We start from the raw sequence: 22,006 nt of genomic DNA on the forward strand, positions 1-22,006 counted from the left end.
TACCTGAAGAAATAATGGCTGGAAACGTCCCAAATTTAATAAAAGATGTGAATCTACCAATCTGAGCAGTTCAACAAAATGCCAGTAGGATAAACTCAGAGACCCACACCAAGACACAGAATCAAAATGGCAAAAACCATTAAGATGGTTATCAGCAAAAATACAATAAAGTAACAAATGTTGGCAAAGATACGGAATAACTGGAACTTTCATATACTGCTGGTGGAAATTCAAAATAGCACGACTGCTGTAGAAAATAGCTCGGCATTCCTCAAAAGTTAGAGATTACCATATATTCCGGTAGTTTCAGTTCTCAGTATATAGCCAACAGAATTAAAATCAGGAATTTAAACATATTTCTGCAACAATGTTCACAGCATTATTCACAATAACCAAAAGGTGAAAATAATCCAAATATCCATTAACAGATAAATGGATGAGCAAACTGTGGTATATACATATAATCAAATGTTATCCAGCCTTTAAAAGGAAATCTTATGTGCTACATACATAAACCTTTAAAACTGCTAAGTGAAATATGCCAGATTGAAAACAACACATTTTGTATGATCCCATTATATGAGGTAGCCAGAGCAGGTTAATTGAGAGACAGAAAGCAAAATAGACTACCAGGGACTGAGAAGGGAATGGGAGTTATTGGGGTTTTTTTAATATAGTTTCTGTTTAGAATTGACAAAAAAAAAAAATCTAGAAATAGATAGCTGATGGTTATGCCACAAAACTGTCTGCTTGAAAATGGGCAACATGGTGGCATAGGGGAGTAATTACTCTCCTCATCAAAATTATAACTAAACTACAGAACCATCTTTGAGAACCACCTGATATCTAGCTGAATGGAAGTCCTAAAAGTATGGAATTCAAGAAGCCACATCAAAACTGATATAAGGATGGAGATACAGAATGGGCTGGTCCTACACGTGTGAATAAAAATTGGGAGTAACTCGGCAGCAGAGGTCTCCCTTAAGGAGTGAGGGGTCCCAGCTCCACACCAGGACCCCCATCCCAGGGTTCCAATGCCAGAAAAAGAAGGTCCCGCAACTTGTAGCTATAAAACCAGGAAGGGATTGAGGTCCAGGAGACAGAAGGTTTCTGGACTCCCAGGCAGTTCCTCCTATAGGACCTGATCACAGACTTACCTGAATTTACTCCCTCTGAGCTCAAGCGCTGGAGCAGCAGCTTGAAAGGCACCAGAAACAGAGAGAAAAATGAATCATCCAGCATAAGGGCCAGAGCTAGGGGTGGAGCACCTTTCTCTGACAGAAGTGCTAGCAGAGTCCATTGTTTTTTTTGATGAGCCCTTCCCCCCAGAGCTGGCAGGCAAGTGTCATATCTGAGACTCCTACCTGGCTCACAGTGTGCCCCACCCTGGTGATTCCCTCAGGTCCCACTACACCCAACTTTCAGGTCCAAAACACCTGTTTACAGTGGCTTTTCCATATCAATGCCCTATCTTGGCTCATGCTTCAGATTTTCCTAAAATCTCAAACAGGCAGCATCTGGCCTCAGTGTGCCCCAGAGCTCTCGCTAATTGACCCCAGGCCTGGCACTAGCAACAGCCAGGCTTGATTCACAGCATGCCCTTCCCTGGGCACCTCCAAGCCCAATACAAGTAGCAGCCATAGGCAGGTCTCTCTGTAGCTCATGCCAGGTGGCCCCAGGCATGACACTGGTGGCAGCTGACCTCGGCTGGAACCTCTTTAAGTCCGTAGAATCCAGCACACAGAATAGACAGCTACAGACAACTTCCAAGCATCACCACCCAAACACCTCCACAATACCAGAGCCCTGCTGAAGTCCTGCTCTGTGTAGTGGGCCCCTGCACAGCTGATCCTCCACAATGTTAGAGATCCCTGGTCACAGCCAGTCCTTGCAGCTGATCAGCCTGGGAGTAAATCATTTCCACCGGCATGCCAGTGACAGTCTAGGCTCAACTACAAGAGACTATACACAGTCCACATAGGGAGCACACCTCTAGTGGCCAGATGGGGTGATTAGGGAGGCTATGGCCCTGGACCCTACAGAATACTTACTACATTAGGCCACTCTGCCAAGCTTGGGAGACATAGCAGCTTTACCTAAAACAGAAACAAACACATGGAGGCTGCCAAAATGTGGAGGCAAATAAACAGCTCCCATATGAAAGAACAGAACAAAACTATAGAAAAAGAACTAAACAAAATGAAGACAAGCAAACTACTAGATGCAAAGTTCAAAATACTGGGTATAAGGATGTTCGAAGAACTCAGGGGAAGAGTATTTGAACTTAGAACTTCAACAGCATAAATAAGGACATGGAAACCATAAAAAAGAAGTAATCAGAAATGAAGGGTAAACTAACTGAAATGAAAAATAATTTATAGGGAACCAACAACAGTACACTAGATGAAGCCGAGAATCCAATCAGTGATTTGGAATATAAGGAAGAAAAAAACACCCAGTCTGAACAGAAAGAAAAAGTATAAAAAAGAATGAGTACAGTGTAAGAAGCACCTGGGAATTTAAGCATACCAACATTTGCATCTTGGGGGGTGCCTGAGCAAGAAACTGAAGGCCTATTTGAGAAAATAGTGACAGAAAACTTCACTAACTTGGTAAAGGAAATAGACATACAAGTCCGGGAAACACAGAGTCCAAAACATGATGAACCCAAAGAGGTTCACACCAAGACCAAGGGCATAATTAAAGACAAAGAGAGAAACTTAAAAGCAGCAAGAGAAAAGCAGTTAGTTACCTACAAGGGAGCTACATAAGACTGTCAGCTGATGTTTCAACAGTAACTTTGTAGGCCAGAAGAGATTGGTAAGAAATATTCAATTCAAAGTGATGAAAAGCAAGAACCAATAACCAATATTCCTCTACCCAGCAAAGCTATCATTTAGAATCAAAGGACAGATATAGGGCTTCTCAGACAAGAAAAAGTTAAATGATTTAATCAAACCAAACCAGTATTATATGAAATGTGAAAGGGTCTTCTTTAAGAAAAAAAAAAGATAAAAAATATGAACAATAAAATGGCAATAAACATGTATCTATCAACAACTGAATCTAAAAAACAAAATAAACAATCAAGCAGAACAGAAACAGACTAAAAGATACACAAAATGTTTTGATGGTTGCCAGATGGGAGGGGTTTAGGGGACAGGTGAAAAAGGCAATGGGATGAAGTTGTACAAATCAGGTGTTATAGAAGAGTCATGGAGATCTAAAGTACAGCATAGGAAATATAGTCAGTAATATTCTAATAACTATGTATGGTGTCAGATGGTTGCAAAATTTATCAGGATGATCACTTAGTAAGTTATGTAATATCTAATCACTGGGGTATACAACTAAAACTAATATAATAATGTATGTCAATTTTAATTAAATAATAAAAATGATTTTAAAATGGAAAAAAGAATCATTCCCAGAACGTGATATGAAATAATGTGACACACACACCGATAGCACAGCAATCCTGAAACACATAAACATCCCAACAATATAACCAAATAAACTCTAGATGTTATGCTAAAAATAAAAAAGAGAAAACATAAAAAATCAGAAATCTATACAGCGTATAAGTAATTTGCCTTAAAATATCCTCCTTGAACTCTCAAAGAACAGAAAAATGTTTTCAAATTTGACCTTTCTATTAAAAAAATGACAAAAATCAGTCTCACACAATCAGTTGCAAATGTTTATTTCAGAATGACCTTTATCCAGATAAAGGTTCTGTCAGCACTTCTCATGGTTTATGACATAATTTTGCTTCTATGGATCCACCAGACAATGTAGCAAAACCAAGTCTCTTTACCAAAACTGAAGTCACCAGAGAATGGGGTGCCAGATAAGTAGTGAAACCCAATCTCTCCCTATTTGTCAGAAGACTTCTGTTGCATTCCTAAAACTTCCACTTGGATTCCTAATATATCAATTTTTAAAAAACCTACATAGAAACAATACTTTAAATCAATTAATTGATCCATTTGCTGTAATAAGGTCCATCAAACCCTTACCACTTCAAGCAAATCTACTACACCTATCCATGCTGAAGTGGTAATGTGGTTACTGAAGAAGTGCTGGTCTCTAGGTTTTCCTCAGGATCCACACATCAGACACTCATCTCTATTCTCCAAAGAACACACCATGGCTGCTGTGTTCCTCTCCTTCTCTTCTTCCTCTTTTGATGCCTTTTCCTTATCTTTCAGCTTCTCTTTATTTAGAGTGAACTGGATTGGATTAGCAGCTGGTCTTGTCCTTAAATAATACATCCCAGTCTTCAAACCCTACATGGGAAGTAAATACAAATTTTGGAGAAACTGTTAAAACACTAGACATTCAAGGCCAATGTTTAATACATTTCCATAAACCAGGTTAAATTATTTTCTAAACTTGATATTCTATCTTCCCTAGGAAACCCTCTCAAAAATGCTTAAAGAGAGTCAGATGGTATACTCTGTTCTTTTTACTCCTAAACAAACTTATTATTTCAGGAAATGTCAAATGTTTTTCTTCTCTAGTCTTTTAAAAAAAATTTTTGTGTACAACTTCCAAGTTTGCCTAAGAGAACGTGTCTGTTTTAGATTATAACTATTTAGAGGGCTAGATTCTGTAAGAACAGATTATGACTACTTCAAGGATAAAAACCATCACCTTTTATTCCCTGGTACTGGCACATAGTGTATATTCAAGAAACATTTGCCAAGTATTATAAAAAAGGTAAATTATTGATTCTAAAGACCTAGCACAGTACCAGGGAATAAGAATAAAATCCAGAATCATGGGACTTTACAGTTGGCAATGACTAGCTATGTAATTGGCTTTTCCACTGTAGATGAAATAGGGAAACAACAGTTGCTTGAAGTTTGTTGACACGTGTAAAGTTTTGTTTTAGGAATGGTAGCAATGCACAAAATGCCCTACAGTGAAGATACCAGAAGTTAATAATAATAGTGGTATAACAGAAAGATGTTCAAGAAACAATACAAAGGGACAACCAATACAACTTGGTCAGAGACTACATAAAGAACAAAGGAGGATCATACATCACTCCAAGATTTCAAACATAGAAATGAAATAACTGTAAAGAAACCAAAAAAATCCAAAGAAAGAGACTGATCTAGTATAAAAACTATGGGCTATTTTTGACATTTTAGAACTGGAGGGAAAAGAACTTCTAGGTGGAAATATTTAATAGAGAGCTAGAATACAAAACTTTACAATTCCAAAATATCCCAAGTTGGTAATAAGACCTCCTTGATTTGCTCCACCAACCTGCTTCCAGCCATAGAAGTGCATACTAGTGAGTTTGCCGTAGTTAGGCTCAGCAATATGGATGTTCAAAGACTGGCTTTGATCAATGAAAGCACCTCTATCAGCTGCCATCTTGAGAACAGTTTTCTGAGAGATTTCCCACACAGTCTTATAAAGTTGCTTCAGGTCATCAGGAATTTCTGGTATGCTCTGAAGAAGGGAAACCAAATGTTTATTGTACTCCAACTGATGAAAGCAGTATGATTAACAAAATAATGACCCAAGGATCTGGCCTTCTACTCCCTGTCAGATCTGACCCTACCACTCAGTATGATCTTTATTACGTTTCCTAAGACTGCTCACCTCTGGCTTAGAAAGTCCAACAAAATCCCAGTCTGGTGGTAGTGATTTAAAATCCATCTTTAAATTAGTTTATGACCTAAACATTCATTGTGACAGAGGCATTTAATAAAGAGAAGAAATTGCTGAAAAGCAATAAATTACCGTTAAGCTTTGAAGAAAACACAAACTATCAGGGCTATTCCAAGGACATGATCCAGGGAAGCATGAAACAAAAGCCTTTAAATACGTCAGGAGTCCAAACTCCATTTGGAGTCAACAGAAATAAGTTTTTCTTAGATCCAGGGTTAACTTGTATCAAAACATATAGACTGACTAATGGTACAATTACTATCCAAAAAAAAAAAATTGAAATGTTACAGGAATCTTCATCTGTATTGCCAATCAGGTCAATGTTTAGCCAGCCTGTATGTACAAATAAATATTTCTTGATTCTCAGTTGCAAATATTTTATTGTTAAACATTATTTGTGGCTCTGTCTTTTGAACTATCAGTCCTCTAACTCCACCACACTTTTAAGTTAATTTTGACTCTAATCTCAGATTTTATATCAGTGGTCCCCAAATTGTGATGCATGCTGGAATTACCCAGGGATGATGCCTTGCTCCTATTCCCAGACACTTACCACTGCTTTATATCACTGCACAAACAAAAGGGTAAGACCAGGTACAGCTATGTGAAGATGTATATGATCCTAGCACAGCAAGCAGAGGTGAACAGAGCTACATAAGCCTATTATGACCATATGCCTATTACCACAGTGAACATTCTTTCCCTCCACTGCCTGGGATAAGTGAGAAGGTACCAATGTTCAACTTAGCTCACTTTTCTTTTCATTCTGTACCTGAATAGAGCCATTGCATGCAATAATCTGATTTTTCATCTCTTCATTCCACAAGCCTCGCTCAGTAAGATCTTTCAGTAAGTGAGGATTTACAACCTGAATGGAAAAGCAGAAAAGATGTGAAAGAATAAATAACAATGACAGGGCCTAAAGAGAATTATGAGCCTAAAACTTAAAGTAAATAAAATCATTGAAGAATTACTTAACATTAGCTTGATATTTCTAATTTTCATAAAACTGAGTCCCATTCTGTTACATGAAAATTATATTCCTTCAAAATATTGATATTTTTTATTCAGGCAAATGTAATTTGGTATTTGTAAAAGTACAAAGAACTAACATTGCCCTGACTGGTGTGGTTCAGTGGATTGAGGGCTGGCCTGTGAACCAAAGGGTCGCTAGTTCGAATCCCAGTCAGGGCATATGCCTGAGTTGCAGGCCAGGTCCCTAGTAGGGACTGTGCAAGAGGCAACCACACATTGATGTTTCTCTCCCTCTCATTCGCCCTCCCTTCCCCTCTCTGAAAACAAACAAACAAACAAACAAACAAAAGGACTAACATTGCCTAAATTGGGTAAATCTATATGGTTTGATTCTTTTTCCCCTAAGAATACAATAAATACTTTAAAAAAATAGAAGCTGTGTATTCACCCCAAACCTTACAGAAATTTATTCAATATTATCAGCAAATTCAAATAAAAACCTTTTAAATTAGTGGTTCTCAATCCTAGCTGCACATCTGAACTACCTGGGAACTTAAAAAAAGTATCACCAACTTAAACATCTGATGTTGTAATACATATCACTGATTACCTAATAATTAAATAATCACAGAAACTCTAATATCAAGTTACTTTCATACTCAACCCTCAATCACTCATTTTTAAAAAATATTTTTATTTCTTTTTTAGACAGAAGGAGGTAGGAGAAAGAGAGGGAGACACACATCAACGTGTGGTTGCCTCTCACATGGACCCCGCTGGGGACCTGGACTGCAACCCAGGCACGAGCCCCGACTAGGACTCAAACCAGCAACCCCTGGTTCACAGACCCATGCTCAATCCACAGAGCCACACCAGCCGTGGCTATCATTCATTTTTTGACAGATATTTATTATGTCTAGTATGTGTTAAAGTTACTTAGAACAGTATTAAGGATGAAGATGACCCATTTTATCAAAGCTCTGCCCTGCTGCTGAGAAAAAGGGGCACAAAATAAATACAAGTTAGCATTTATTCCCAACATCAAGCTTTTAGAAGATTTTCCTATAGTACTGGTTGTGACCTTCTCACCTGAAATTCTCCTGACAAGACTCTGCGAGTGTAGATGTTGCTGGTATAAGGTTCAATGGATTCATTATTTCCCAGAATCTGAGCAGTAGAAGCAGTAGGCATCGGGGCAATAAGTAAACTATTTCTTATGCCATACCTAAAGAAAAGGAGATTATAAGGTGCTGGTCCTAAAGCTATACTCTGCAGGAAGGCAGTTATTTTAAGTCATTGTACTTAATGTACCTACTATAACATAATACATACATTAGACTCACATAGGAATTTTTAAATGTAACCCCTACCGGCATGCAACTCCACAGTATGGGTGGTATAGCTCACCCCTTTCCTAAATGCCTCATAAGCAGAATTAGCACAAATTCTATTATTGGCAATCTTTATTATACCATGCCTTAGGCGACTGGCACTGTGGCACTCAGAATCAAAGTACTTAATATACTATCTTGCCCAAGGAAACACTCAAATAGCTGTTGGAGTGTCCCCACCTGTACCTGGGTACAACACTCATTCGATGCTCTCTCTTTTCTAAGTGCCTATGTGATCAGTGTGCTAGGCCCTTTCAGGAAATACAATGACATGAAAGTGGTCAGAATCTGACATCTATCACCACAAGTCTCCATTATCCTGACTAGGACAATGAAGAGTGAAAACTATGATCCAAGTATATTCCTGACTTCCTCTATTACCTCTTCAATTACCAGTTCCTAGAAGCATGTTAATATCTTTTGACTGAGCTTAAGGAAGAATATAGTATTTGAACCCTGAGAAAACTTCAACCTGCACTCAACTCATCCTTCAAAGTTCAGCCTAAGAGATACCTACTCTAGAACATCTTTCCTGACTGGGCAGAAAACACTTCAGTGTCAAATACAAATATTTGTCTACAAACACATTCCATGACCTGTACCTCTATATATCCTTAAACTGTTTGTGTTAAATGTCTTACTTTACTTAGTTTTAAGTTTCTCAAACCCAAAGAGTTTGTCTTTCCTACATAACATACATCTGAATTCATACAGTGCTTGGTATAGAGCTTCATATTCTAATGGAATCTGTACAAGTGGGTTCTCACCGTCTCCCTAATTGTGAGACATCAATTGAACCACCAACTATCTCAGACAGGAAAATGTTTGAAAACCCATATATACAATATAGCCAAACTATTAAAAACATTAGGCAGAACTGCAGGTACTAAGAAGAACTCTAAAAAAAATCAGAAAAAGATCAAGATTGGTCACATTTGTATAATAAAAACGTACACACGCATCTACAAATGCCATGAAAAAAATCTAGAAAAATACATACCATCAACAGTGGTTATCTCTGGAAAAATGAGTAAGTTGGTTTTTTGTTTGTTTAATGGGACAAATGGTTGGCTGAAGAGGTATAAAGAAGAGCTTATACCTATTTCTGTATTTGAACTTTATTAACAATGAATATACATTCATGTATTAACAATGAATTTTTAAAAGTTGTATGTAAAAATACATAAACTATAGTATTCTGAGGGAAAAATACAATAAAATAGAGGACAGGTCCATTTTTGTAAAAGTTGTATTTGCATATAAATACACACAGGCACACATGCTCAGAAGTCAGAAGGATTATGGGTGAAAAAAATGCAAAAAGGTTTTTTGGGGAAGGTAGTACTGGCATAATTTTCATTTTTTCCCCCTTCCACACATAGGTTTTTCTAAATTTTTGAACATGTACTGAGTAATAAAAAAATTTTTTTAAGGCGAATGGATATTTTTTAAAGAACATTTTAAAGTCACTGCTTCTTTCTTCAAATTAAAACTCTGCAAATGTATTAACCTAGATGACAGACTCATAACAACAGAACATAACAACTTTTTTCATTATTCACTCAGCAAAACATTCTGCCTGCCCTCAAATCTCTTATGTTTATTAGTTTGAAGGACCTATAAAGACTCAATTTTTGCACTGTTCTTTCACACGGTTTAATCCATTACCCTCCAAAAGCTCTCCAAAGATCTCCTATTCTTATGACAATTCAACAAGTCATTTATGTGCCGAATGTAGTTAAGCAATAAATAAAAGTGAACATATTTTAAAAGCAAGCACTGATAGGAATATGAAGATTTAATTAGAAAAAGAATTACCTAACCTAGGTAGTTAAGCCTCTAAAATACAGGTGGCAAACACAAGGCCTGTGGGCCGAATCCGGCCTCCACCTCGTTTTATCCAGCCCAGCACCTTGTTTCTGCCTGGGGGCAGTGCCAAGCTCTTGCATAACTTTTAAGGAGCAGTTACATTTATACAGTCCTAGAATTACATTCGGCCCTCTGAAGGCAACTGTGAGGCTGATGTGGCCCCCAGTAAAAATGACTTTGACACCCCTACTCTAAAACAAGATTGACTGATAATAACTACCATGTATTGAAATGCTTTCCTACACCAAGCAATTTTCAGGTTATTATAAATGAATTATATTATGAAGTATTTAAAAAATATTTCCAAAGACAGGTCATTTTAGGCCCACATAAAGAAGGAAAAAGTTAGTTTCAGCAATTAAAATAACAGCTAACCACTGAAGAAGTAGAATGAAAACCTGAATTCTTACTTAGAAGCCACTTTACATATTTTACTTACTTTGCAATCTTCTCCTTGAGAAGTTTCCAGTCCCATAGGTCTGTGGGAGTAATATTCCACATATCATACTGAAGGACCTAAGGAATAAACAAGTCGACTAATGATAAATCAATCTACGACAATTTAAAACTATGGCAAAAACCAAACAAAGACTAACTGTATATCCTACCCCCCCCACCAAAATCCCAAAACTCTGTCCTCTACTAGAACTGTGTCAAGAATACGAAGTCCAGAGATTTTTCATAGACAGTGTCCATGAAGTCATATTCATCAGAAGCAGGGTTAAGAAAACTGGTTGAGGTTTACCTCTTCCCCATGATGCAGCTGAGCCCCCTCCGAAGCCCCGTGTGTCTACAAACCAGGAAATCCTAATATTCATGAAAGTGTGTTGCTGAGATGCATTCTCTTTTTCTATAGTAAAAGCTTTGCTCTAACCTCATCTTTCTTAATTGCCGTGATCTGGCTCTTTATTTACTCAGCTAACAAACACCTATTTCTACATCATACATTTAGATTTCCTAAATATCAAGAAGGTCAGAACTAAAAATAACACCTCATTTTACATGGAACAGACTCATACAACTGATAATAAAGACAGTGTAGAAGGCAGAATTCTGACAGCTCCCAAATTCTCACCCCCTGAAACACAGGCCATGTATAATCTATTCTTCTCTGTGTACTGGACCTGGAAATATGATGACGGCACTCACATAATTAAGGGTGCAAATCACTCAATTTTGAGTTTAAAAAAGAGATTATCCTGGGTGGACCTGACATGTCAAATGAAAACCCTCAAAAGAATGCTTAAATTAAGCCCATCTTGAAATGAAGGACTCTCCCTCCTCCAACTGGCTTTGAAGATGCCATGAGTTCTAGAACTGCAAGGAAATGAATTCTGCCAACAAGCAAGTGAGCTTGGGGCAATATCCTGACCCTCAAATAGCATCACAGCCTCTGCTGACACCCTGATTGTACCCTTGTGAGACCCAGAAAAGACAACTCAACTAAGCCAAGCCTACACTCCTGATCCATGAAAACTGAGATAATCAATGTATGCTGATGTCTTTAAATTTCATTTCTTTAAATATATTTTTTAATTAAAGTTGACATAGAATATTATTTTAGCTTCAGGTGTACAACATAGTGACTAGACATTTATATGATTAAGTCGTTGCCCCAATAATACCCTAATACCCATCTGACACCATCTATAGTTATTACAATACTATTGACTATATTCCCTATGGTATACTTTATGTCCTGGTCACTATTTTATAACTTCTTACCCCCTTGACCTTTTCCACAATCCCCCAACTCCACTCCCATCTAGTGTTCTCTTCTGGTCCTCTGCCCATTTTTTAATCAATATATTCTTTGTATATTTTAGTTTTTTCATTTGTTCATTTGCTTTTAGATTCTATATGTAAGTGAAATCACATGGTATTTCTTTCTTATTTCCCTTGGCATAATATTCTCTAGGTCCATCCATGTTTTCAGAAATGGTAAAATTTTATTCTTATTCATAGCCAAGTAACATTCCATTGCATATATGTACTACATCTTTATCCACTCACCTATTGACACTGAGGTTGCTTCCCTATTTTTACTACTGTAAATAACACTGTAATGAACATAGGGGTATACACATCTTTTCAAATTAGTGTTTTGGATTTCTTCTGGTAAATACCCAGAAGTGGAATTGCTGGGTGACATAATAGTTCTATCTTTAATATTTTGAGGAAACTGCATACTGTTTTCCATAGTGGCTGCACCAAATTACAATCCAAAAAATGCACAAGAGCTTCCTTTTCTCCATATCCTCAACAACACTAATTGTTGATTTATTGATGATAACCATTCTGACTGGTGGTATGAATGAGGTGATCTCATTGTGGTTTTGATCTGCTTTCCTCTGATGATTAGTGACGTTGAGCTTCTTTTCATGACTGTTGGCCATCATGTTCTCTTGGGAAAAAATTTAAAAGATAGTCATTCAGGTCCTCTGCCCATTTTTAAAATCACAGTTTGGGGTTTTTTTGGTATTAAGTTGTATAAGCTCCTTATATTTTTTAAATATAAACCCCCTTACCAGATGTTTCATTGGCAAATATCTTCTGCCACTCAGTAGGATGTCTTTATGTTTTGTTGATGGTTTTCTTTGCTGTGCAAAAACTGTTTGTCTGATATAGTCCCACTTGTTCATTCTTGTTTGTTTCCCTTGCCTGGGAAGACAAATCCAAAAAACTTCTGCAAAGAGCAATATCAGAGTTTACTGTCTATGTTTTCTTCTGTAAGTTTTATGGTTTCAGTTATTACATTTAAGTCTTTAATCCATTTTGATTCAATTTCATTAAGTTATTAGTCGGTTCACATTTTGTTTCTTCTTGATTCAGCCTTGGAAGATTGTATGTCTCCAGAAATATATGCATTTCTTACAGGTTGTTCAATTTGTTGCTCAATAATATAATTATTCATAGTATTTCTTTATAATCCTTTGTATTTCTATGGTGTCAGTTTCCACTTCCCTTTCATTTCTGATTTTATGTATTTGGTTCCTCTCTCCTTTTTTCTTTATGAGTTTTGTTAAATGTTACCGATTTCATTTATCCTTTCAACACGCTAGCTCTTGGATTCATTGATCTTTTATATTGTTTTTTAGGATCTATTTCTGTTCTGATCTTTACTATTTCCTTCCTTCTACTTGCTTTGGGATTTGTTTGACCTTTTAATAGTTACTTTAGGTGTAAGGTTGTATTACTTACTTGAGATTTTTTTTGTTTATTGAGGTAGGCCCGTATTGCTATGAACTTCCCTCTTAGAACTGCTTTGGCTGTATCCCATAAATTTTGGATGGTCAGACTTTTATTTTCATTTGTTATATGGTACCTTTTGATTTCTTCCTTAATCTTATTGTTAACCTATTCATTTTTAGTAGCATCTTTTCTAGCCTCCATTTGTTATGTTTTTCGGTTTTCTTCTTATAACTGATTTCTTTCCTATCATTGTAATCAAAGATGCTTAACATAAATTCTATTTTTAATTTATTGATACTTGTTTAGTGGCCTAACACATATGGTCTATCCTGGAAAACATTCCATGTGAACTTGAAAAGAATATATATTCTGTTGCTTTGAAGTATTCTAAAAATATCAATTAAATCCATCTGGTCTGATGTGTCATTTAAGGCCTCAGCCTCTTACAGCCCTTTGTCTTTCTTGGCAATCCTCACTGGTTTTTACAACCAGATGTTATAGGTAGTTCTTTTCCTGGCACTGATATTCTGGTTCAGGGAGCCGGGTTTTGAACTGGGTCTCCTCATTACTCAGTGGAGGATCTCTGCAGCTGAGATATCCCTTCCAATTCTTAATTGCCACACTGTGACTGTGGGACCTGTTCAGCCCACATGTAAGCTCTTCCTACCAGTCTTGAGTTGTCTTCTTCTTTACGTTCTTAGTTTTCAGGTGGTTCTCAGTGATGGTTATTCTATAATTTAGTGGCAATTTTTATGTTATTGTGGTAGGAGGCAAGCAGTTTACATACTCTGCCATTTTGATCCAGGCACAGCCTTCTGTGAATGTATGTTGTTTTAATTCATTGAATTTAGAATTAGAAAACTAATATTGATAGCTTTAAGTCATTTAAGCAATGACTAGTTTTAAAACAGAATATTTGTTTTATTCAAGAGGAAAATATTGCATTAGTTTCTGATAGCTGGTTTTACACAATTTGGTGGATTAAAATGAAAATTTATTTTCTCACAGTTCTGGAAGCTAGAACCCTAAAATAACATGTTGGGAGAGCCACATTCCTCCCAGAGGCTCTAGAGAAGATGACGTTTTTTGCCTCTTTCAACTTCTAGTGGCTAACAGCATCCCTGAGTTATAGTTGCATCACTCCAATTTCAACATCAAAGGTCATATTGCCTCCTCTTTCTCTGTGTCTCTTATAAGGACTTTGTCGCTGGATTTAGGACCTATCTAGAAAACCCAAAATAATCTCCTCATCTCAAAATCCTTAATGACATCTACAAAGATTCCCTTAAACCAACTTTCACAGGTTCTAGGAATTAGGATATAAGCTTATCTTTTTGAGGGCTACCATTCAGCCCACTACAGGAACTCATTGGCAAAATGAAGTTTTATCCAACACAACCAGCATATTCTAGCCATGCATTCACATACCACACACACTTGCAGGCCATACCAGGCTGCAGCCGAGGCCACGATGTCCCATTGGCTCCCAACGTGGCTGGCCTGCCTCCTCATAGCCAGGAGCATCACAGAGGGTAGACAGTAAGTGGACGGGGAACTGCAGGCAGAGGGTTCAGCAGATAGAGGGGACTCCCAGTGGAGGATGGGGCAAACACACAGGCCATGTCCAGCAGTACTCAAGGAGGGAGGCCCACAGAATGAAAAAAGGAAGAAAAAGTTAACCATATACTTACTCCTTTGCTGACCGGAGAGCCCTCGTAGGTTTCATATGGGCCATCTTCCTTGGCCAGATCACAGCTGGCTTCCAAGGCTCCATAATAAATGGTTTCAAAGATTTGCTTATTCAATAACTGGGCCTCTGGACTCTCAAAAGGGTACCTCATTAGAATAAAAGCATCTGCCAGACCTTGTACCCCAATTCCAATGGGACGATGGCGTTTATTTGATAAGTATGCCTTTGTGCCAATAGGTTTAGAGAAGAAAGAGACATTACTAAACAGAAAAAGCAACGTTCTATACCAAATGACACACACTCTTTTTTTATCTCAGCTTTCTCACACAATTCCAATTATAACTATTTAAATAGTGACTGGCAAGCAGACTGTCATAAACTCCCTCCACCATGGATTTCAATGATTACCAATAAGCAGAAATATCCACTCATACCTCTGGGACAGGGTAGTAATTAATATCAATAATTTTATTCAAATTTCGGACAACGACTTTGGTGACTTCAGCCAACTTCTTAAAGTCGTATGTATGTTCTGATGTGACATACATATTCAGGGCCAGGGAGGCCAAGTTACAAACTGCAACCTGGAATGAAAAGACGAAGGGTCAATAATCACTAAATTTTTATTTCTTCCCTGGGTAGATAACACTATCATAAGTCTCTAACACTTTGACATTAAAAATTTTCATTTACATCTCTGACATCTCCCTCCATCTTCATCAATCCTCGGTAAAACTTGTAAATCCCAATACCTCTTCACATATATGCGTTGTAACATGCACCAGTGACATAGGTAAGAAGCCTGTGTTCCATAGTACATGGCTCTAGTACCAGACTTATAGCACATTATGCTATAATTTTTTATGTATACCTGAGTAGAAGGACACTGTCCAATACAATAACAGAGTGTTATAATAGAAGCAAGATCTATCCTTTACACCCTACCATTTTGATGCTATTTTCCTTTCAGGCTTCCTACCTGTGATACATCCTAGCTTTCACCCAGTTCCTTTCCCTTGGTTAGAGCTGTCTCTCCTACAGCAAGGGTGTCAAACTCACTTTTACCAGGGGCCACCTCAGTCTCGCAGTTGCCTTCAAAAGGCCAAATGCAATTTCTCCTTAATAGTTAAGGAGTGGTTATATCTATACAGCCCCAAAATTATTTTGGCCCTTTGAAGGCAACCGTGAGGCCAAGATGGCCCCCAGTGAAAATGAGTTTGACACCCTGCCCTATACCAAACCTTAATGTATTTTACTCCATGAAAACAAACTTACTTGACACTGCATAAAACCAAATCCTACCCGATCTGTCATACAAGCTGTATTTCCTGAATTAAAGCTTTTCCAAACACTCTTTAAAAAAAACGCTAAATCTATATCCCATTTCTGGCCTTGCCTCTTCTGTGAACCACCTTAAAGACTTGAGATTAGAAATTTGTCTCACCACTTCTAGCCGAGGTGGAGGCGTAGGTAGATATGCTTTGCTTCTTCGCAGAATCAAAAGACCACCAACAAATTTAAAAACAAAAAACAACCAGAACTGCCAGAAAATCAAACTGTACGGAAGTCTAATAACCAAGGAGTTGAAGAAGAAACATTCATCCAGACTGGTAGGAGAGGCGAAGATCAGCAGCCAGGGTGGAGGGGATGTGGCAAGGCAAGATGGCAGCTGGAGGATGGGGTGTTCCCACATTCACGTCAAGATAAGCCGGATGAACAACTGGAGAGCTAGACGGGCCACATAATCCAGGGTTCCAGCAGAGGGAAATAAACACTCAAAATCTCTGGTGATAAAAATCTGTGGGGGTTGAGGCAGCAGGAGAAACTCCTACCCTCAAAAGAGACTTAGCTGGAGAGACCCACAATGTCCCAGAATGTACATAAATCCACCCACCTGGGAATCAGCACCAGAAGGGCCCAATTTTCTTGTAGGTTATAGGGGAAGTGACTGAAAGTGAGGTGAGAGCTGAGCAAGCAGCATTGTTTCCTCTCTGACTGCTCTCCAACATAGAGTCACAATGCAGCGATGTGAATGCAGCGTTGTCCTGCCCTGGTGAATACCTAAGGCTCTGCCCCTTACAACATAACAGGAGCACCGAGACAAAGAAATATGGTCCAAATGGAAGAACAGACCAAAAACAACTAAGCAAGAAATAGAGAGCCAACTCTCAGATGCAGAGTTTGAAACACTGATAATCAGGATGCTAATAGAAATGACTGAGTACAGACAGACACAGAATAGAGGAAGAAGTGAAGGCTATGCAAAGTGAAATAAAGAACCCAGAGTGAAGGGAAGGAAACTGGGACTCAAATCAACAATTTGGAACAGAAGGAAGAAATAAACATTCAATCAGAACAGAATGAAGAAACAAGAATTCAAAATAATGAGGAGAGGCTTAGGAAACTCTGGGACAACTTTAAACATTCTAAAATCTGAATCATAGGGGTGCCAGAAGGAGAAAAGGAAGAGGAAGAAATTAAGAGGAAGAAGCTCAGAGAGGCCCAAAGAAGTTGGACCCAAGGAGGAACACAACCAAGGCGCATCATAATTACGTTACCCAAGGTTGAAGAAGAGAATCTTAAAAGCAGAAAGGGAGATAGTTACCTACAAAGGAGTTCCCATAAGACTGTCAGCTGATTTCTCAAAAGAAACCTTAGACAGGCAAAAAGGGGATGGAAAGAAGTATTCAAAATCATGAAAGGCAAGGACCTACACATCCAAGATTACTCCATCCAGCAAAGCTATCATTTAGAATGGAATGGCAGATAAAGTTCTTCCCAGATAAGGTCAAGTTAAACAAGTTCATCATCACCAAGCCCTTATTATATAAAACGTTCAAGGGATTTATCTAAGAAAAATATGATCAAAACTATGAACAGTAAAATGACAACAAACTCACAACTATCAACAACTGAACCTAAAACCAAAAACAGACTCAGCAAACAACTAGAACAGGAATAGAATCACAGAAATGAAGATCATATGGAGGGTTATCAGTGGGAAGGGGGAGAAGGGAGAATAGGGGAAAAGGTATAGGGAATAAGAAGCATAATTGGTAGGTACAAAATAGTCAGGGGGAGGTTAAGGATAGTATAGAAAAAGGAGAAGCCAAAGAACTTGTATGTATGACCTATGGACATGAAGTAAGGGAGGGGAGCACTAGTGGGAGGGGTTGTGCAGGGTGGACAGGGATAAAGGGGAGAAAAAATGGGACAACTGTAATAGCATAATCAATAAAACGTACTTAAAAAAGGAAAAAACAAATTGTCTCACCATTTATTGAAAGGATTCTCTGTAAGTTTACATAACTTTAACTGAATCAGCATCCTAACACATTTTTGTATGTCCTAAACTACCATGACTATATATTAGTATTTTTCTCAAGTAAAGGTTATTACAACAATATTTATGTAAGAAACAGCTGACAATTTTCTACATGGCTCAGACTAAAAGATATTCAAGGGCACATGTAATACTCCTTCTTTCCTTTGTAATTTCTATTTCAGTGCCCTTCTGTTTACCAATAAGCTAGTAAAATTCCCTTTCCCCATCTCAAGTGAAGTCAAGTGAGGGATTGACAAACAATAACTTCACTTCCTAAGATTCATATCTCAGTACTAGATTCAGGCAGAAGTTTTTCTACCTACCTCATCTTTGCTAGTATACTCTACTATTTCTGTGCACAGGTTGCTGCATTTGATCGTTCCCAGGTTCTGCTGGTTACTCTTCCGATTACAGGAATCTTTGTAAAGCATGTATGGGGTGCCTGTCTCTGTCTGAGACTCAATGATGGCATACCAAAGCTGTTGAGCTTTTACAACTCTGCGGACACGGCCCTGTTTCTCATAACTGAAAGACAAAGCTAGTGTTATTTTAATATTTCCGAAGATCTTTTATTACATGAAATGCATGAAGGAAAAAACATTAAAATATAATATTACAAAAACTCAGATTTTTTACTAAATTTTTTGAAGAAAAGGAATATATTATTCATTTTACTCTCACGAAAGCCAGATTTCCATCACCTCAGCCTTAGAAGAAAACCCAGAAGCTTTAAGTCCCTTCAAATACCCCCAATTCCACTAAATCAAAAATACCTTCCATAATATAAAAGAAGAAAATCCAAAGTAGTCCAATTGCGCTATTATGCTAAAGTGGTGCTGTTGTGCTATTACTTAATGAACTATGGACATGTACTGTCCTACTTGATCTTGATCCCTTATGTGCAACTTAAAGCATAACTTATTTTTATCAAAAGTACTATATGACAAAGCAAAATAATCGCCCTGATAACTCTTTATCTTCATTTTTAAAAGCATCAGTTGAAAAACTCAAGACCTGGCTGGTGTGGTTCAGTGAACTGAGTGCTGGCCTAGGAACTGAAAAGTCACCAGTTTGATTCCCAGTCAGGGTACATGCCTAGGTGGTGGGCTAGGTCCCCAGTTAGGGGGATGGGAGAGGCAACCAATCTATTTATCTCTCACACATCAATGTTTCTCTCCCTCCTTTCCCTTTTTTCTAAACATAAATAAATAAAAATCTTTAAAAAACAATAAAAACAAAAACTCAAGCAAAAATTTACATGTCCCAAAGTTATTTTTTTAAAGATTTTATTCACTTTTTTTTAGAGAGGGAAAGGGAGGGAGAAAGAGGGAGAGAAGTGTCAATGTGCAAGAAATACATCCATCAGCTGCCTCTCACACGACCCAACTGGGGACCTGGCCCGCAGCCAAGACATGTGCCCTGACTGGGAATTGAACCAGCAACCTTCTAGTTTGCAGGCCAGCATTCAATTCACTGAGCCACGCCAGCCAGGGCCCAAAGGTTTAAGAAAGAAAACAAAAAAAATTTTTTTGTTAAAGATTCAGAAAGAAAACCAGACCAAAATACAATTATTAATCACATTGACTCCTACATGCTTCCAAATTCCTAGAATCTGACTAATGAATGATACAGTTTTGAAATGTGGATCCCCCAAATAAGAGAAAAGTGTATAACACATTATTATTTTGATACTTTTACCATACCTTTCATATAGCTTCTCAAATTCCTCTCCCCAAACCTCATCCAGACCAGGACACTCATTTGGACACATCAAAGACCAGTCCTACAAAGGGAAGAATAGTACCACTCATGAGAAACTTTAAGTAACCAACCATACATAATCCATGCAGAGGTGTCCAACCTTTTGGCATCTCTGGGACACAATGAAAGAAGAGTTGTCTTGGGCCACACATTAAATACACAAACACTAACAAAAACTGATGAACAGAAACAAAAGTTTTAAATAAATTTACAATTCTGTGTTGTGCCACATTCATAGCCATCCTGGGCCACATGCAGCCCCCAGGCCATGGACTGGACACCCCAGGGGATAGGGTATCCTCCACAGACTGTATTAGAAATCTGCTGAAGGAATAATCATTTTAGGCTCAGGCCTAAACATCAAGTTCTGCCTGTCTGTATATGACAGACAATATCTATTTGGGAGAAGAAAAATCAAAAAAGCAGGAGCAGCATCTCTTACATTACTCAAAATGCCTTCCATAGCAAAACACATAGATGGACTTTCCCTAAGCATGACTTAAGGTGACTGAAGAGAAAGCTTATGTGAATGGAGTTGTTATTACTAATAGGTACCTATCTCTCACCTGATTAGTCTCCACTCGTTTCATGAAGAGATCCGGAATCCAAAGGGCAAAGAAAAGGTCCCTGGCACGCTGCTCTTCCTTTCCTGTGTTCTTCTTTAAATCAAGAAACTCAAAGATGTCCGAATGCCAAGGCTCCAGGTAAATAGCAAATGCTCCAGGTCGCTAATAGTAAACAATCATCATTTTTTTCAGAATCAGAATGAAACAAAGAAAAGTCCCATTTTCCAAAGCACTTTTAATGATACATCCTTGGATCTTCTCTATAATTAATTAATTAAATGAGATAATACAAATAAAAGTACTATAAAAATATAAAGTAGTACCATAAAAGTACTATAAAAATATAAAGTAGTACCTAGATTTTCTTACAAATCTAGGAGTAAAAATGAGGATTTGACAAAAAGAAAATGTGAAAAAAGAAAGATTAAATAATTTGTCCAGTGATACAGTGAATAGAGATGGAGCTTCTTCAGCTGTCGTCCAGCTCGCTTTACACTATATGCCATGTAGAAACCCCAAAGAAAATCACTTCGACTCTGACAATAACAGGTTGTGTGCTTACTAAAGTCAAAAGGTAAATTATCAAGGTCCCCATGGATTTTTTTAAGTACTCCAGACAGAAGTTCATAAACTAAGAGATGATTAGTATGCCTACATACCCACAAGAGGCAGGCTCAACTTGCAAGCTAACCTACTGATAATATTAAAGAAACAACCCAATCCTCTCAACTTTACTTTTCCCTCTATAAAACAGGCAGAGTTTTATTTTTTTAAAAGAAAAGTTAGAAGACATATGACAATTCTTTTTCAAGATCAGGTATTAATGTTACTACTTTAGAAATTCTTAGCAAATATGTAAAAAAAAGCTGTCGACTAGATCGCTGGCTGCCTACAGGCAGTATGTATGAGTGGGAAGGAAGAAGGTGATTTATATAAAGGTACATGAGCCATCAGGGAGATGCAAATTAAAACCACAATGAGATATTTCACACTGGTCAGAATGGCAATCATTAATAAATCAACAGATGTGAAAGGTTGGGCACTGTGCCCTGAGGAAGCTCCATGGGCCATGGCCAGGCAGCTTGTCTGGCTTTGTCTTGTCCACCCCTTTCTTCTCTTGTCCGCACAACGTCTGGCCATGGCAGAGTGAGATCTCCAACTGTACCCATATGTGTGCAAGGATGTTAGTAAGGCTGCTCAGGGGAACACCTAGCCGATCTTTTGAGGAACAGAATGAACAGCCAATGGTATTCAGGCATATGTGAAGGTTGGAGGGCAAAACTGTAGAGGACATTGGAAAAATAAGACGGTAAGGAGATTGCTTCGGGACCATAAGGTCCCTAGGACCAGTGCAGGGATCAGGGTGGCTGCAGCCGCAGGCCTGGCACCTGCTGGGCTTGCCATAGGATTCTTGGAAGAAAGCCAGGTCAACAGGGAGGTTTGAGCAGCACCAAGATGGACCTGGATGCTTGAAGTTGATCAGGGGAACAAAGATAAGTGGCAAACACACAGGGGCAGTATGTACTTGCTGAGACTATGGATGGGTCAT

General features: G+C 38.0%; 1 protein-coding gene across 2 annotated transcripts in view; it reads right to left on the minus strand.

The window, feature by feature from the left end:
* Positions 1-3,687: 3,687 nt before the first annotated feature.
* The window catches only part of RRM1 (ribonucleotide reductase catalytic subunit M1), a 49,745-nt gene continuing 31,426 nt past the window's right edge, over positions 3,688-22,006 (minus strand). For both annotated transcript variants that reach the window (XM_037135674.2, XM_053670785.1), the window contains 10 exons: positions 20,458-20,619; positions 19,834-19,913; positions 18,454-18,655; positions 15,240-15,389; positions 14,807-15,028; positions 10,363-10,439; positions 7,753-7,888; positions 6,461-6,556; positions 5,278-5,466; positions 3,688-4,289 (listed from right to left, as the gene is read on the minus strand). In XM_037135674.2, the coding sequence (XP_036991569.2) occupies positions 4,101-4,289; positions 5,278-5,466; positions 6,461-6,556; positions 7,753-7,888; positions 10,363-10,439; positions 14,807-15,028; positions 15,240-15,389; positions 18,454-18,655; positions 19,834-19,913; positions 20,458-20,619 (1,503 nt within the window). In that variant the 3' untranslated portion in view covers positions 3,688-4,100. The remainder of the gene's footprint in view (positions 4,290-5,277; positions 5,467-6,460; positions 6,557-7,752; positions 7,889-10,362; positions 10,440-14,806; positions 15,029-15,239; positions 15,390-18,453; positions 18,656-19,833; positions 19,914-20,457; positions 20,620-22,006) is intronic.

This window comes from Artibeus jamaicensis, unplaced genomic scaffold (assembly GCF_021234435.1).
Source record: "Artibeus jamaicensis isolate MK-2021 breed Jamaican fruit bat unplaced genomic scaffold, CSHL_Jam_final contig_64, whole genome shotgun sequence".
Taxonomy (NCBI): domain Eukaryota; kingdom Metazoa; phylum Chordata; class Mammalia; order Chiroptera; family Phyllostomidae; genus Artibeus; species Artibeus jamaicensis.